Source organism: Ptychodera flava, chromosome 2, assembly GCF_041260155.1.
Source record: "Ptychodera flava strain L36383 chromosome 2, AS_Pfla_20210202, whole genome shotgun sequence".
Taxonomy (NCBI): domain Eukaryota; kingdom Metazoa; phylum Hemichordata; class Enteropneusta; family Ptychoderidae; genus Ptychodera; species Ptychodera flava.
In genome coordinates, this window is record NC_091929.1 from 29974682 (window position 1) to 29989954 (window position 15273).

Consider the following 15273-nt stretch of genomic DNA (forward strand, 5'->3'; position numbering starts at 1 on the left):
TTTTCAAAAATTTAGAAAAACTTCCAATTCCACCATTATATTTATGAAAATTTCACGCTCCTACATATGTTAGATAAGTATGGTGTTCTTTCCATACAGAGAAATAATTATTCAAAGTATATATTGGAAATTTCGTTTGACATCTTTTCTACGCTTCAAGTCAGAATAAATGTGTATGTTGTAGCTTGATGTATTAACGTGGATGCCAGTATCTTATCGTGGTCTGTTATCCTTATCTGCAGCACCAACGCCTCCTACCAGTGTCACAGTCAACGAGGAAGACATCGGCGCCACATCCGTGATATTGAGATGGCAGCCGTCTGTCGGCGATGTGACCGAGTATGTCATTTCATACAGCCCGTCCGACACACCCGCACCAAGGATTGCTGCCGGTCCTGAGGAAACCTCCAAACAGATCGGCGGTCTGACCAACGGTCAAGCGTACACATTCAGCATAGGATCCATCAGTGGCGCATTAGAGAGTGACGCTATCTCCACAGGCGCCATCACAACAAGTAAGTTTGTTGTACCACATGTAATGTTAAATATGTTCTTCCCAACGGGTCAGAGTTCAAAATGATTCATCAAGACTCAATTCAATTGTTCAATCTTTTAATGAACTTAGACAGTATCTTCAATATGTTAAATTTGATATGATATTGAATCCTTTCAATGCCCTTCAATAGTTGATTCATATTAAAATAAAGAAATTACGATTATTCTAGAGGGCGCTGTTACAAAAATGAATTAAACCTGATTTTGGCAATGTGTTGGATACAGATGTAAGATACAGTGTGGTTTTACTGTGAGCTACGTTATTGCACCTATCGTTACATTTGGTATCACATGTTGATATATCTGAAGAGCACTTAGCCTCACCTGGTACAGTTGTGACCTCTTCCCTATTTATTTAAGCAATAATGTAACCCCCTCCTGGCCCATCATGGACGAAAGCAAACTTTGCACAACATATTATAGAGTGCAAAGTTTGCTTCGTCCATTATGGGCTGGGAGGGTGGCCCGATACACTATTGCTATTATTTTATAGTTTTGGCAATGCCAGTGAATTAGTAGATGTAGAAAACATCGTTGGCCACAATGCTGTATAAGCGGATACATTATCAGTAATCATCTGAGGGGATGATGTCATAAAATTCACTGGAATTGACAAAAAAGTTTCATTAAACTTATGCTGCGTCAATTGAATATTCTGACCAAGTTTTATTTTGTTTGTTCATACAGGGCCGTATCCACCAGGCGAGATCACCGTAGTGGACGTGACTAAATCTACGATTGACATCAGCTGGGTGGCAGCTGCCAGTGTAGGAGTGTCGTACGAGGTCGGCATCAGGCTGTACAGCGAACCCGAGGGCAGCGAGACAACCGCTGTAGTCGTGGATACCTTCTATCAGTTTACTGGACTGGATTCATTTGTTAAGTATCAGATCAGTGTGAGAACAGTCATTGGTGCGCTGAAGAGTCAAGCAGCATCGAAGGAACAGACAACATTCCCAGATTGTAAGTTTAAAAGAAAATTTTTGGTCAATTTGACAGTGTTTTTCAAGTGGTAAAACAGAGATTTGACATCTGTATGTCTTGATAAACAGCAGTATGAGGGAACAAGTCATCTATTTTATTTTGTTTTTTTGAAGCATGTATTATAAATATGCTATGTAACATTCCAATGGTTAATCAGTTATGCTTGAAAATAGCTAATATTGTTGTGAAGTAATTAATTTTGTCAACTCAGTTATCTGAAAGATGTGAGACAGTTGGTCTATTTGTTTCGATAGATAATAATATGGTCAAACTCATTTAAAAGAAAGATTTTTGTTTGTTGACAGTTGCGATACCCATATACCATATACACATACTGTTTTGCTCATTTACCACCCAACTTTTGTACATTCCCCATTGTTATTGGTCGGTCAGGTGGACCAAAATTCAGCTAAATGGGGGAAGGGCCAACAATTTTGATTTGTAAGATTTTCTATCGCAGTTATTTACTCCTTGGATCAAAAGCATCTTGGGAAATTAAACTTTGTTCAGAATAACAATCTTTAAAATATAGTCTAGTTGAGAAATACTCATGCAGCATTGAATGAATCTCTAGCATATGTCACAAAACGTGTTTGTCTTGATCCTACAGTGCCTGGTTCTGTTAGAGACTTCAGTGTGGTTCTGGAAGACAACTCCTACGTGGTTTCGGCATCATTCCGAGCTCCAGAGAAAGCCAATGGAATCATTTCAGAGTATATCGTCACATACACGGGTACAAGAGAGGTAGGGTCATTTTCCAAAAACACAGGAACAAGTTCACAGTCAAACTTGTGACAATGCACATCGCTGTCAAGTATGAAAGTGAAGTCCTCATTTATGGTGCATAATTAACATTTCAAATATAGTAGTCTTCAGACTTAAACCTAAAATAGATATTTAGAGTCGGTAGTAACACAGTTTTCATTTATTTCATTTAAGGTTAAATTATTTAAAATTTCCACAAAATTATGAAAGTTTTTGCCCACACCATATATAGCAAATAGTAAATGTGTTATAACTATAGTGTGTGTGTAATAGTGGTATTTCACATAATTTTGATATGGTCTCCATTATGTCAATTCTTTGTCAAACATGTTGTCTTTGAACAAGCAAGTGGTACATGTGTGTATTTTTGTTATGTGTTTTGTAACTCAATAGTTTTGCCCATATTTCAGATACAGAAAACCACCTGCATTGACATCTGTTTGAATATATGAGTTATAAAATATGCAATATGAGTTATAAAACTGAGTTTTCATCATACTTTTGTTAAAGCAGCTTTTATATTTGGTTTAACCTTACAGGGCGATGTCGATGACGGCCCAGAAACCATTGAGATCATTGCAGACACGACGCAGAATGTGTACGCTGGAGAAAGACTTGGTGTTTTCAGAGCTGGATACACCTATAGCTTCACTGTAAGTCTCTCACCTCTTCTAGCTCAGACGAGGGAAATTTTTTTCATAAAACTCTGGCAGTGCAGCCATTAAGCATGTTGAAGTCACATGTTTTCAACACCAGGCATCTCAAAGATTACTGATACGCACTCGCCATCACCGTCTAGTAAAATCACCGCATCTGTGATTTTCCATGATTGCTCATGACAAGTAGACAAAAATTATGTCTTTGTATATTGTTAGAGATCTTTAATTTTCATGTCTGTTTGAGTTCATTGCATAGAATAGCTGTGTTTCATTTGTTTTGCAATCAACTCGATCTTATAGAGGCAACAGATAACTTGAAGTAGTACACTTGAAGGTCTTGAAACTAAAATACCTGTATAAACTTTTGCTCAAACTTTCCTCAAGGAATCTTTCAACCATTAATCTCTTACCAGATCAAGATTAAAATCAGGGGTCACCGTGCAAAGTTTAGTACTAGAAAAGCAATATTTCTTGATATATAAAATTCATGATATATTAAATTCAATTCTGTCCTAACATAGTGACCAGCTGTTTTGTATGTTATGCGAGTTCCAATTCCAAAACAAACATATTACATGCCATGTACCTTTGTCTCACCTTATGTCTTCTTCTTCTCACACAAGATCGTCGCTCAAAACAGCATTGGGCAGAGCGCCGTGGCTGTGGCTTCGATACCTGCCACCCTGACAATGCCAGTCGTGAAACCAGGAAGACCAGAGTACAGCGCCGATGAGCTGGAAAGGAGATTGTTTGTGCGAGCCACTCACACAACCATCACGATCAGGCTGTACGACGACCTGTTCGCTGATGAGAATGATGTCATTGTGTCGTATGCAATCATTGTGGCTGAAGCAGACGGTAAGTTGCAATGCTTTTACAATTTTGCTGTACTAAAATTTATTTATTTGTTTATTTATTTATTTGTTTCATTATTGATTTTAATATTGACCCATCAAAAGTGCCAAACAACCTATGAACCATGGTCACCCAATTTCCCTGTTTCCAGGTCTAAAGTCAACATTGAAACAATAGGGTTGGGCCAAACCATTGCAGTAAAAGGGTAAAAGAGAACAGAAAATAAATTATGAATATATATGAAAAAGGAGACATCCTCCAAAACAGAAGTCTAATACAAATTACATCCACAATTTTACACTTCATATTGCCAACTTCGAATGATGATATAAAGTTCCTCCCAGAATGCACCAGTTTATGCTAATGAACCTGCTTCCAGCAGGAGATAAAATTTTTATCACATGAATGAGGCGATAAGTTTTTTAATTGCATGTTTACTCATAATGCCTTTCCAATCAAACAATTATTTGCTGTGTGTTAATAATCAACTAGCTAGTACTATCAGAAAACAATAATTTACTTTTTTTAAACAGCAACACGGGCTGAGGTCGGTGCTACACCCAACAGCTACAAAGATGTGCAAGACTTGAATCCTGTTACTGCCTACCAGACCAGCGAGGCTCATGATTATTTTGCTACTACTAGAAGGCGAAAGCGTAGTGTAACAACTGATTACATGATCGGTGACGAAGACTGTGATCTGGACACGACAGCGTATTGCAATGGACAGCTACAACCTCTCACTAGATATGTGTAAGTACATGAGTTCCAGGTTAAACCGCCATTTCAAGGCCTGAAACAGTTTGTGTGCTGTCCAAAATGTTACAAGTCTTTGTGCTTTTCAAATGTGTCAAAAATTTTGTCTTCAACAAAAGTCTGAAACTTAATTGCTCTGAAGGTTCGAAAATGATTCTAATATTGTCGGTATAACAAGAGGAAATTGTACCTTCAAGCATTGAAATGAAATTACCAGAACAGTGGTGCGTAATCGTGATTTTATTGGATATATTCCCAGTGCTTGATTATTCCGTCTTTACAGTGGAAACGTATTTCTTGATAGTGGTTGTTTCTTATGAAATCCAACATGTAACAAATCGTTCAAAAGACTGTTGCAAGTAGCAGTGCGAGTTTGCAAGCAAACTGCATGACAACTGTTGTAAGTCTAGCGCCCTCTGTGTGTGAAAAGTATATATGATTTTTTTATACTATCTTTTTTTGGATATCGTGATTAATAATTCATAAGAAATGAATGCAGACAATATAGAGAGCGAGGTCTATGATCTTATGTACACATTCAGTGCCATTTTAGACACACAAAATCAATCAAACTTTAAAATAAAATTATATTTTTCCCCTGCAGGGTCAAGATCAGAGCGTTCATCACCAATGGTGAATATACAGACACTGAGTGGAGTGCACCAATGAGCACAAGTATGTCATTATTCAAATTTCAATTTAAAAACAACGACAAGGAATGTCTAAACTAGACTGCTCTGGATTTAACTGCAAGATTCAAGCCAACAATTTAGAGGTCATCAAATACATAAATGTCTTCTTTAGATTTCAAAAAGACAACCTGTTTCTATTACCTGTGTGTTAATAAAGTTCATTTGATGTGCCATCGACTCAAAGTTTTCTTTGAGTCAGGAATATGTTATATTTAAAGCATGCAACATCGTATTTTATGGTAGTCCCTATCTTTCAATGTTTTGATCAGACCTCGGACAAGCAAATTACTGAGCAAAAGCCTCTATTGTGGAATTCTCATTACTTTATAATGAAGGGGCTCTTCTGTCCAGTATTTTCACTCCAATGATAAAATCAAGAAATGCTCCAACTCTTTGCAGAGACAAATCTTCCAAATGTGCAGCAAAACATAAAAAATGTTACAAAATAAAAAGCAAATGCTACTAGGTTTATCCAGCAAAAAACAGGATGGTTGGACAGTCTCATATACATTACGTTTACTTTTTTGTACGTCCCACACAAGTTTGTAGATACATTGTAGATAAAAGAACCGACTCATTTGAGTGAAATACTAATCATGTAACTCTCCACTCCACTGTTTATCCTTGTGTGTCTAGACAGATTGGCACCAGTACGTATACGTTGTATTATGGTTTGTTTAGCCAGAGTGCTGTCCTAATTAACTTCGGTCTCTACTATCAACTCAATAACTAATTTAGCTATTCCCTTGTGTGTTCTATCCAGACACTCAAATGAGTCGGCTCTTTTTATCTACAATGTTATCTACAAACTTGTGTGCCACATATAAAAAGTAAACGTAACGTATATGAGACTGTTCAACCATCCTGTTTTTGCTGTAGGTTTATCCTTCTTGATTTACATGCCTGATATTTATTTGATTCTTTCTGTTTCAATCAGGATATGATCCTTGGTGGTTTGGTTATGCCGTCATTGGTATTGTCGGACTCGGTATTATCGTTATTCTGATGATTGTGTGCTGGAGATGGTGAGTTATCAATCTCTTTCATTCAATAACTTCATTTCTTCTGTGACTATTCTTACATTTGTGTCAGAATTGTTGCCCATTTCTCTCTTACTTCTTCATAAAAAAAATCCATGGTTTGATAGTCCCTGTTTAGCCCTTCAACTGTTTGCTGCCCTCGCTCGATGTACATAGAAATGGTGGTGTCAGCTCCATATCGCATCCACATAGCAATAAAACATTCAACAAGCGTTGCTCCCCAAACCACTCTGTCTGTGTACAATCAAGTTCTCTATTACATGTATTAGTCTAGTTCTTTCCCATGTCATCACTTGTTGTATTTTTTCCGGGTAACAAATTTTCAATTATGACAGTAAGAATGGCTATATACAATGTGCTGTCTGAAGGAAATGCTCTCTGACATGAGTAAAATTTTCAATCTATATGTTACACGTACATGTACAAAGATTACACAAAGAATTTCCAGCAATTTCTGAATTTACTCAGAGAGTTCAGAATTGTTGGCATTCAGAGTAAGAGAAAACCTTTTAGTTTACACCCTTCCCCCATACAAATTTTGGTTCAACCTATGGAAATATTGAACATCATTGCAAAATGGGGGTTTAGAAATGAAAGCAATGTTTGTCATATCATCATGTAAAGTTTATGAGCCTCTATAAATACATTGTTTTTTTCTTCAACAGTTGTTGTTCAAAGGAACGTAGGCGAGATGAGGAATATCTCTATCGTCGTGAGTCCAGTCGCAAATACGTCGGCGTTGACAACCCTGCATACATCCGTAACGACACAGCAGCTCCTACGACTTACGTCCTGAAAGAGAGAGTGGTGAAGAAGCCCAAACAACGCATCATTGTCCAGGCCCCTCCATCACCAGAACCAGTCGTCGAGAGAGTCGTCTCTGTAAAATCTGAGTCCAAATCAAGTAATCTAGCAAGGTAAACTTGACTTTGAATGATTTATTTTAGTGTCCTATCTCATGACAGTGGAATAAGTTTTTAGTCAAACCGTTGAAACGTACAATATTCATTCTTGTGGGAAATCCTAATTAGTGATAATACAACTTGTATATCTCCTTGGCTGAATTTGCCGGTGAAAAAATGAGAATCTTGCAAATTTCACCACAGTTTGAACAAACCTAACTAAGGTCACCTCAAGAAGCTGGCATACTAAGAAATTAGACCATAAATTTCAATTTTACCATAGTAATGATGTTTTTTAACAATGACATTATTATATTCATGCCTTTTCTCTTATCACTCAACCACTGACCTACCCTGTGTAATTGTGAACCATCTAACCATCGACATGTTCCTTGCCTGTTACAGACCTGTACGCATCAGCAACTTTGCAGATCACTACCGTCTCATGGCTGCCGACTCTGATTACAAATTCCAAGAAGAGTATGATGTAAGTGTTACTTTTTAGGGATGATGACTTACTTTTTACCCTTTCACTGTTATACAATGGTACAATCCTATTGTTTCCAATCTGTTTGGTGGAGCTGTGTACTGTAAAAAGGGGTGAAATACCTTAAAGTGAAAAGCCTTCCTCAGTTTCATCCATGGCAGCCGTATAAAGCTGAATAGTGGGCTGTACATGTTGCACCACTGTGAAAGTGAATAAGTTGTACAGTTCTGCAGACTTCAAATGTGCAAAAATTTTTATTCAAATTAGTGGATATAAATATTTATTGAGATTGAGATTGTTTCAAGATCAGTTTCAAGGTCATCTAAGAATGGAGCAATGTTGTTGTAGATGTTCCTAATGTAGGGGCGTGATTTTGACCATCATGTATATATTTGAAACAAAATATAATCTTGTTTAAATTTGTCACCAGAAAAACACTTGTTTAGGTTTATTTTGTGTATAATTCCTATTAAAAATTGTGCAAGCTTCTACTATGTGCTGTTTCTTTTGAAATTTTGCAGTCAGATTATTTCATTATTTCATTGTTCGACTTCTTATTTTGTCATGGTTTGATAATTTGTCTACTTTATTATTGTTGTGTCCAATTCCTCAAATTGCAAATCTACAAAGACCAACCTTTGTCGTCGCTGTTTTATAATGGTGTTAATCTCTATTTCAGGACCTGCGGCCAGTTGGTACAAACTTCTCAACTCGTATCGGCGAAATGGCTGACAACAAACCCAAGAACCGCTACAGCAATATCCTTCCATGTAAGTCTGCATTCTGTATACTTGCAATTTTCACATCCAACATATGGCAGAACCAATAGCATATCTCCCTTTTCAACATGAATCTTTTCAAAATCACAGTTGTATATTTCATTTTCTTCCAGACGACCACACCAGAGTGAAACTCCAAGAAGCTGATGAAGACATGAGTAGTGACTACATCAATGCTAACTACATATCTGTAAGTATGAAAACATTTTTAGTCATGAATGTCATTGGAGAAACCTCATTATTGCGACTAAAGTTCCAAATAATCGCACATATTCAATATTTAATTTGAAAGTGTATGTTATAATTCAGTGTTGCAACCAGAATTGTGATTAAAGTTGGGGTTGTCCAATCACAAATCAGATTGACAGGGAAATGGAAATGTTTTCGTAGTGTATGCAGACATGCTCTTGACGGTATCATTTCAACTTAAGATCTAGTTTATAAATGTCAAGCAAGGGTGAGCAAATCGGTTTCAATATCCAGTTTTCCCTAGACAGGGATCAATATCTACCCAGTAGCACTAATGCAAAGGTCATATCGGTGTGTCAGACCAGTGGAATGAAAAATGTTCAGGTACATGTACAATAGTGAAACGTTATATAGTGCCCTCTTCTGGGTATGTGTTGTAATGCCTTTGTTTAATAGCGGTCACCAGTGCCACTGCTGTAAGTGATAACCACAAAACAAAACTGATTGAACACAATTCTGAATTTTTGTCATAACAGGGGTACAACTCTCCCAGGGAGTACATAGCAACACAGGGGCCACTTCCAACAACCAAGGAAGAGTTCTGGAGAATGGTGTGGGAACAGAACACCACAACGATCGTCATGATAACTCAGTGTGTTGAGAAAGGAAGGGTAAGTATTACAAGAGGAACCTTCACACCCCTATAGTTGTGAAACTATGGATTAAGCCCGTTGTTGAATACAGGCATAATCAATTACATTAGATACTTAAGTACCTTGTTTTAAAAAAATAATATTAAGTGCCATATAAGAATTTTTTTTTCAATATCTACAATTTTGCTCAAAAATGAGGATAAAAATTATAGCCTTTTAGCTTTTTAGAAAGGGATGTATTTCTTGAAATGTCATTGAAGTTTCAACATTTATTTTTTATCTGATATTTCAGGTGAAATGCGATCACTACTGGCCTTTCGATTCTGACCCCACCGACTACGGTGACATCACTGTTACCATGACGTCCGAGTCTGCTCTCCCAGAATGGACGGTGCGAGACTTCACTCTTGAGAAGGTAAAGGTAATATCAAGTGCAATACAATGTCAAGGTCACTCTTTACATCAACCTTGAGGGTAGTTTGCATTTGTTAGAGTGCCCTCTTAAGGTGAACTGAATAACCAAAATTTCAATTATATTTGAAGAACGCCCTCATTTTATCTGTTTCATGGTCATCTACTTTTAATATATGTACTTTTCTTGCACTTTAAAAAGGGAAAATGAACAGATAATAGAGGGACAATATGTGTTTGAGAAAATTAAAATGATCATAATTGAGGGAGTAATATCATCATACATTGTTATTATTAGCCATCCAGACTTCCCATAAATTTGATTTTAATGAGCAGTGACCTCACCTTTTAAATTACTTTTTTATTTCAATTTCAGAATCGCCAGATTCGTGCTGTTCGCCACTTCCAGTTCACAGCTTGGCCTGACCATGGCGTGCCGGAAACATCCGATGCTCTCCTGAGATTTGTCCGTACCGTACGGGGACAAATCCCAAGGAGTAGCGGACCAAGTGTGGTGCACTGCAGGTGTGTGTTTTATCTAAGAAATATCATCTCCCATTCTGATGTAACATGTCATATTTGACCTTCTATGAAATACATACCTCTTACTCTCCATAATGCACTGGTCAATATGCATGAGATTTACCCTGACACCCACTCCCTGGAACTTTGTCACTATTATAGTATGGTATAATATGCTAATAGTATTATAGTATGGTATTGCGTTACAATTTGAATGTCTTTCTTATGACCAAGAAATTCACGACATTGAAATACTTTTGACTTGTATCAAAGTTGTAAATGTTAAATTTTTCAGTGATAAATAACTGAGTTTGCCCTCAACAGGGCCACAAAATGAGCATTCTGTAGTAATGAAAGAGAAAGAAAAGATCTCTGAGAAGCAGCAGGACAGATATTTACCAGACAGTCAGGTTTCAAACTTTACCATCAATTAAATCTAGAAATCTAATGAGAGTGTTCTATTAATAAACATTTTCGAATATAGATGTAGTATAAGTAAGACACTCATCATGTTGAAAATTACATAATGCATAGTAAAACGATGATAAAAACAGTATGTTTGTCCTACAAAACATGCACAGTGTCAGTCAGTAACTTTATGAAATTCAGCACAAAGAAAAAAATATTGAATACAATATTGTTGAAATGCAATTCAAAGGTGATGCCAAGCAAAGGTTTGTGGCAGCTTTTCCCCAAATGGCCATTTCAGATATGAATAACCTGGAGGAATGATAACACTGTAACTGATCTGTGTTCTTAACTACCTTAGACGTACCCATGCCATAAACTCTGTCACTTTCTATTATCTAATAGTGCTGGTGTTGGAAGATCCGGTACCTTCATCGCTTTGGACTATCTGCTCCAGCACCTGGCCAAGAAAGACAACGAATTCGTCGACGTCTTCCGCCTGGTTGCCAACATGAGACAAAAACGATGCTTCATGGTGCAAACAGAGGTAAAACTGTTTTCAATATTCATTACCCCCTGTCTTATACAAGTTATAGTGTGTCTCTTCTGCTTTGCAATGTAGATGTAGTGTTGCCCTTTTAACGAAGGAAATTGGGGTGCAACAGTGTAAGGTCCACAGTCACATTGCAATGCAATGAAGATGGTAACTCAACAGAGTAGCCGTCAAAATTTGAAAGATAATATATTTAAGCAATAATGTACCACCTCCCAGCTCAAAATGGACAAAAGCAAGCTTTGCATGACACAATATATGAGGCAAAGCCCAGCATGCATTGTATACTTGAGTCCATTATTGGCCAGGAGAGGGTACAGTATTGCTATTATTTTATAAGTAAATTTTCAATTTTTGAAAAACTGAGACATTGAAAAGTTTTCTTACACCAAGAGCTTTAAAATGAACCCCCACAAGTGGTATATCAGAAGAATATTGATAAAGTTTGAAAACCCTAATATCTGCCTTGAGACACGTTTTACCTTAAAGCAATGCAGATCACACAATTTCATATAACAACAGGGGTTGAAGATTTTGAATAGAAATCTATAAACATCTTAATGGTTTTGTTTTTTCACTTCTTCTCAACAGTCACAGTACATCTTCATTCACCGGGCAGTTCTCGATGTCCTTCAAGGTCGGGTCAGCGACAGCAACTGGCTCTTGACTCCATCTCAAGGAACCAGTGGATCCTGTAAGTTTATCACAATTCCGCAAAATTTGTCAAATCTAGGGAAAAAACTGACGTACCTACATTTGCACGGAGAATAATAATAGTATGGCTTGATATATTTATAGATTCACAAATTCACAAAGAAAAACAATGGCGTGACAAAGTAGGACAACACAGAAAACAGAGTCAGTAGCAAAGAAAAAAGATAGACTTCTACAGTGGATTTTACATTACCTTTACAATTCACTGTGTCTGACAGACACTTTGTATGTACCACATCAACAGATAGCTTTGGTATCACTTATCAAAGTCACCATTAACCAGCATGAGGCAACTCTTTCAAGTCTTAGAATACGTCTTGTCAGGAACTATTCGTCCACTAACAAATTTCCCTCCCTCCTACATGTCCAAGTGCGCTTGAACACAATATCCACAAGTCATGCATGCATTTGTGTTCCACTTACATTTGTCCAAAGAAATCTCACTTTGAAACAAACTCATCAATCAATCAATCATACTGGTTTCTCACACACTTATTTGTTGTTTGTGGGTGTCATGTGGGTTTTTTCAGTATTGTGTGTTCTCACCTTATCTGTCACTTTTTTTGTTTTCCATCATATCATGTTCAATATATGTCGTGTACTGTCTCCATTTCAGCCGTCTATAAAGTCATATACTACCACAAGCCCAAGTAAAACACACTTCTTGCATGTACATCAACAGGTATATTGACATTACTAACATTCATATTTCACTTGCCAGTCACATTTAACATGATCAGACTCATCACATGTGCATATTAATTCCGTTGCAAACTTAACATACTGACAACTTGAAGAATACTTTAACCACGATGACAAAAATTGCCTTAAAAAATACAAATTTGCATATTTCATCACAATTTGAACAAACCTGACTGAAGTCATGACAAGTGACACATTTGATTTACAATTGTAAGACTCCATGAACACCATTTGTCATGCTGATTATGCAAAATATCATACATGGCATTTGCATACACTTCCAAATAAGGGCATATCAGTGTACCAAAACAGGGTGTATTTGAATACTTCCAAATTAGGGCATATTTGTGTGCTTCCTTATAAGGGCATTATTAGGCAAAGGAAAAGGAATTCGAAAGTAAACTCAAACAGGATTTGAGTTGATGTTATTTTAAGGTAGTTGGATAATGAAAGCCTTAAACCTTTGCTCAAACATTCTTCAAGCAGACATTCAACCTTTTCCTTTCAAGATCAAGAATAAAAATCAAGGATTAGCTCGCAAATTTTGTACGACAAAACAAATTATCCAATGTTACCAATATTGTAAATTCAAAATAGCTGCCACCCCTATGTTAAATTTTTTTGGGAAAACAAAATTCCTGATTTTCACAAATTATGCCAGTGAAAACTTTATTTACTACATGGGCTTCAAAAATGAGCCCCCACATGTGGTATGCCAAAAGGATATTGTTAAAAATTTGAGAGTCCTGAATATCTGTCCCCAAAGCACATTCTACTTGAACTACTGTCTAAGGTCATAAAGGCACTAATGTTTACATCGTAAAACAGACGATCGATTACTCTAATGATTTGAGAACCAGATAATTTCAATGTTCAGAATATCAACATAAGACCAGTTTACATTTGATATTTGGCATGTATATGTTTGTGCCATATACCCTTAATACACCTTGTCTCAACCTGTGGAAAATGTTTCTGTGTATGGAAGAATCTATAAAATGCAAACATATATGCATTAATAATACTCCAACGATGGGACTAAGCAGTTTCATAATATTAAATCATTTTTTTTCTTTGCTTTCAGATGCAAAGAAGTCAACAGTGGACATAGAATATGAACCAAATGACAAGTAGAGGATTGTCAATCCTCCAAGATGTTGTCTTTCACCAGAAAATTCAATAATCATCACATGGGAAGCAAAAATTCCCAGTTAAATGAAAGATGTTGACCCAACTTCCCTTTTTTAAGATTTTATTGAAAACTTTCTACTTTTCAGACGACCATATCATATCACCCAACTGTATTTATGCATTCAAACCATATCAAAAAATCAGCCGACAAATATGTTTTAAAGGTTGTGACAATACTAATAAATTTACACAGAGTTTAGCTGCATAGTTTTTTTTGTATGTCATATTGTAGAAGTAGCGTTTAGAAATTTAGTTTTCTGTGCAAAGAGCTTTGGGACATAAGATCATATTTGCACACTATCAGGAAGTTAAGTATCACAAGCAATAATATTGGAGTGATCATTTTATTAACAACTGTTTCCAGCCAATTAATTTTCAAATACGGAATAATCTTGGTCTTCCGGATTTCTGCTTAGTGGCTTATGTACATTCCATGTAATGAAATGTATCCTTCTAAAAGAAAATGATTGTCGTCATGATTAATGTTTTATCTTGAAGAATACCAGAGCAAACTTGAGGACTCAACTCATACCATGAGTCAAAAAGCTTATATTATTTAGAAAATTGTGAACTTTCAATTATTTTATGGTTATTTTGCTCATGTCAGGGTTGTTTTTCCAGTGTATTTTTCACCTGTTTTTCCCTCTGATACTTTTCCCAAATTGTGAATCAAAACAAAACTTCCATTTTCATGTTTTCGCTCAGGTATGGTACTTTGGTAATCTTAAATAGAATTGACCAATCAAAGATATTCTTTTAAGTGTTGGCCACCAATCACAAGCAGTGTCTCAAATGATGAAAGCCAATGTAGATGTGTGTAGCATGAGTGTAAAAGTGACTGATTTCTGAAAGTTTTTTACCAGAGGAGAACAAATGAAAATTGCAATATTTTATTAACCTGATATAGGCAAGTCAGATTTTAAATAACTTAAAAATCTCTGTCTTTTTTACGTTTTTTACACTAACTTATTCGTCTGAGCTGTCTGTATATTTTGGGTCAAATTTAAATAGTTTCTAATCTGGTGTTCAATTTTATATGCCGCTACTTTTTTAGATATGCGGCATATGCTCAGGTTTTGTAATAAAATGGATGAAAATAATAAACACTTTAATATTTTTATATTTATATGCATGACAATTTCAAATTTACAGCGACACCGAGTTTTCATTGGATTGTTGACAGGTGTACAGGTTACTGTATTCAAATTTCGCGATGACTTACAAGGTTGCGACAATCATGATTGTTAAATGAATGTAGCGATTAAAGTCTGCCAGAATTTACATAGTGCTTTACTGCTTATGATTGGACATCACCTTGATATGTAAATTTGTGATTTAAATATGCAAATCATGACAAAGTTGCCAGAATATTGTAACATTTTAATGACTGACTCTTTTATGTACATGGAACATTTTCAATTGGTGTATATTGAATAATAAAGATATTTTAATTCAA

General features: G+C 36.1%; 1 protein-coding gene across 3 annotated transcripts in view; it reads left to right on the forward strand.

Annotated features, from left to right (window-relative positions):
* The window catches only part of LOC139118676 (receptor-type tyrosine-protein phosphatase beta-like), a 47254-nt gene extending 31981 nt beyond the window's left edge, over positions 1-15273 (forward strand). For 2 of the 3 annotated variants that reach the window (XM_070682098.1, XM_070682111.1), the window contains 18 exons: positions 243-515; positions 1243-1518; positions 2150-2283; positions 2844-2957; positions 3587-3821; positions 4352-4571; positions 5179-5249; positions 6204-6291; positions 6972-7223; positions 7614-7695; positions 8375-8465; positions 8588-8664; positions 9200-9334; positions 9609-9737; positions 10104-10252; positions 11063-11204; positions 11802-11904; positions 13711-15273. In XM_070682098.1, the coding sequence (XP_070538199.1) occupies positions 243-515; positions 1243-1518; positions 2150-2283; positions 2844-2957; positions 3587-3821; positions 4352-4571; positions 5179-5249; positions 6204-6291; positions 6972-7223; positions 7614-7695; positions 8375-8465; positions 8588-8664; positions 9200-9334; positions 9609-9737; positions 10104-10252; positions 11063-11204; positions 11802-11904; positions 13711-13760 (2621 nt within the window). In that variant the 3' untranslated portion in view covers positions 13761-15273. The remainder of the gene's footprint in view (positions 1-242; positions 516-1242; positions 1519-2149; positions 2284-2843; positions 2958-3586; positions 3822-4351; positions 4572-5178; positions 5250-6203; positions 6292-6971; positions 7224-7613; positions 7696-8374; positions 8466-8587; positions 8665-9199; positions 9335-9608; positions 9738-10103; positions 10253-11062; positions 11205-11801; positions 11905-13710) is intronic. The other variant, XM_070682106.1, reaches the window with a different exon arrangement.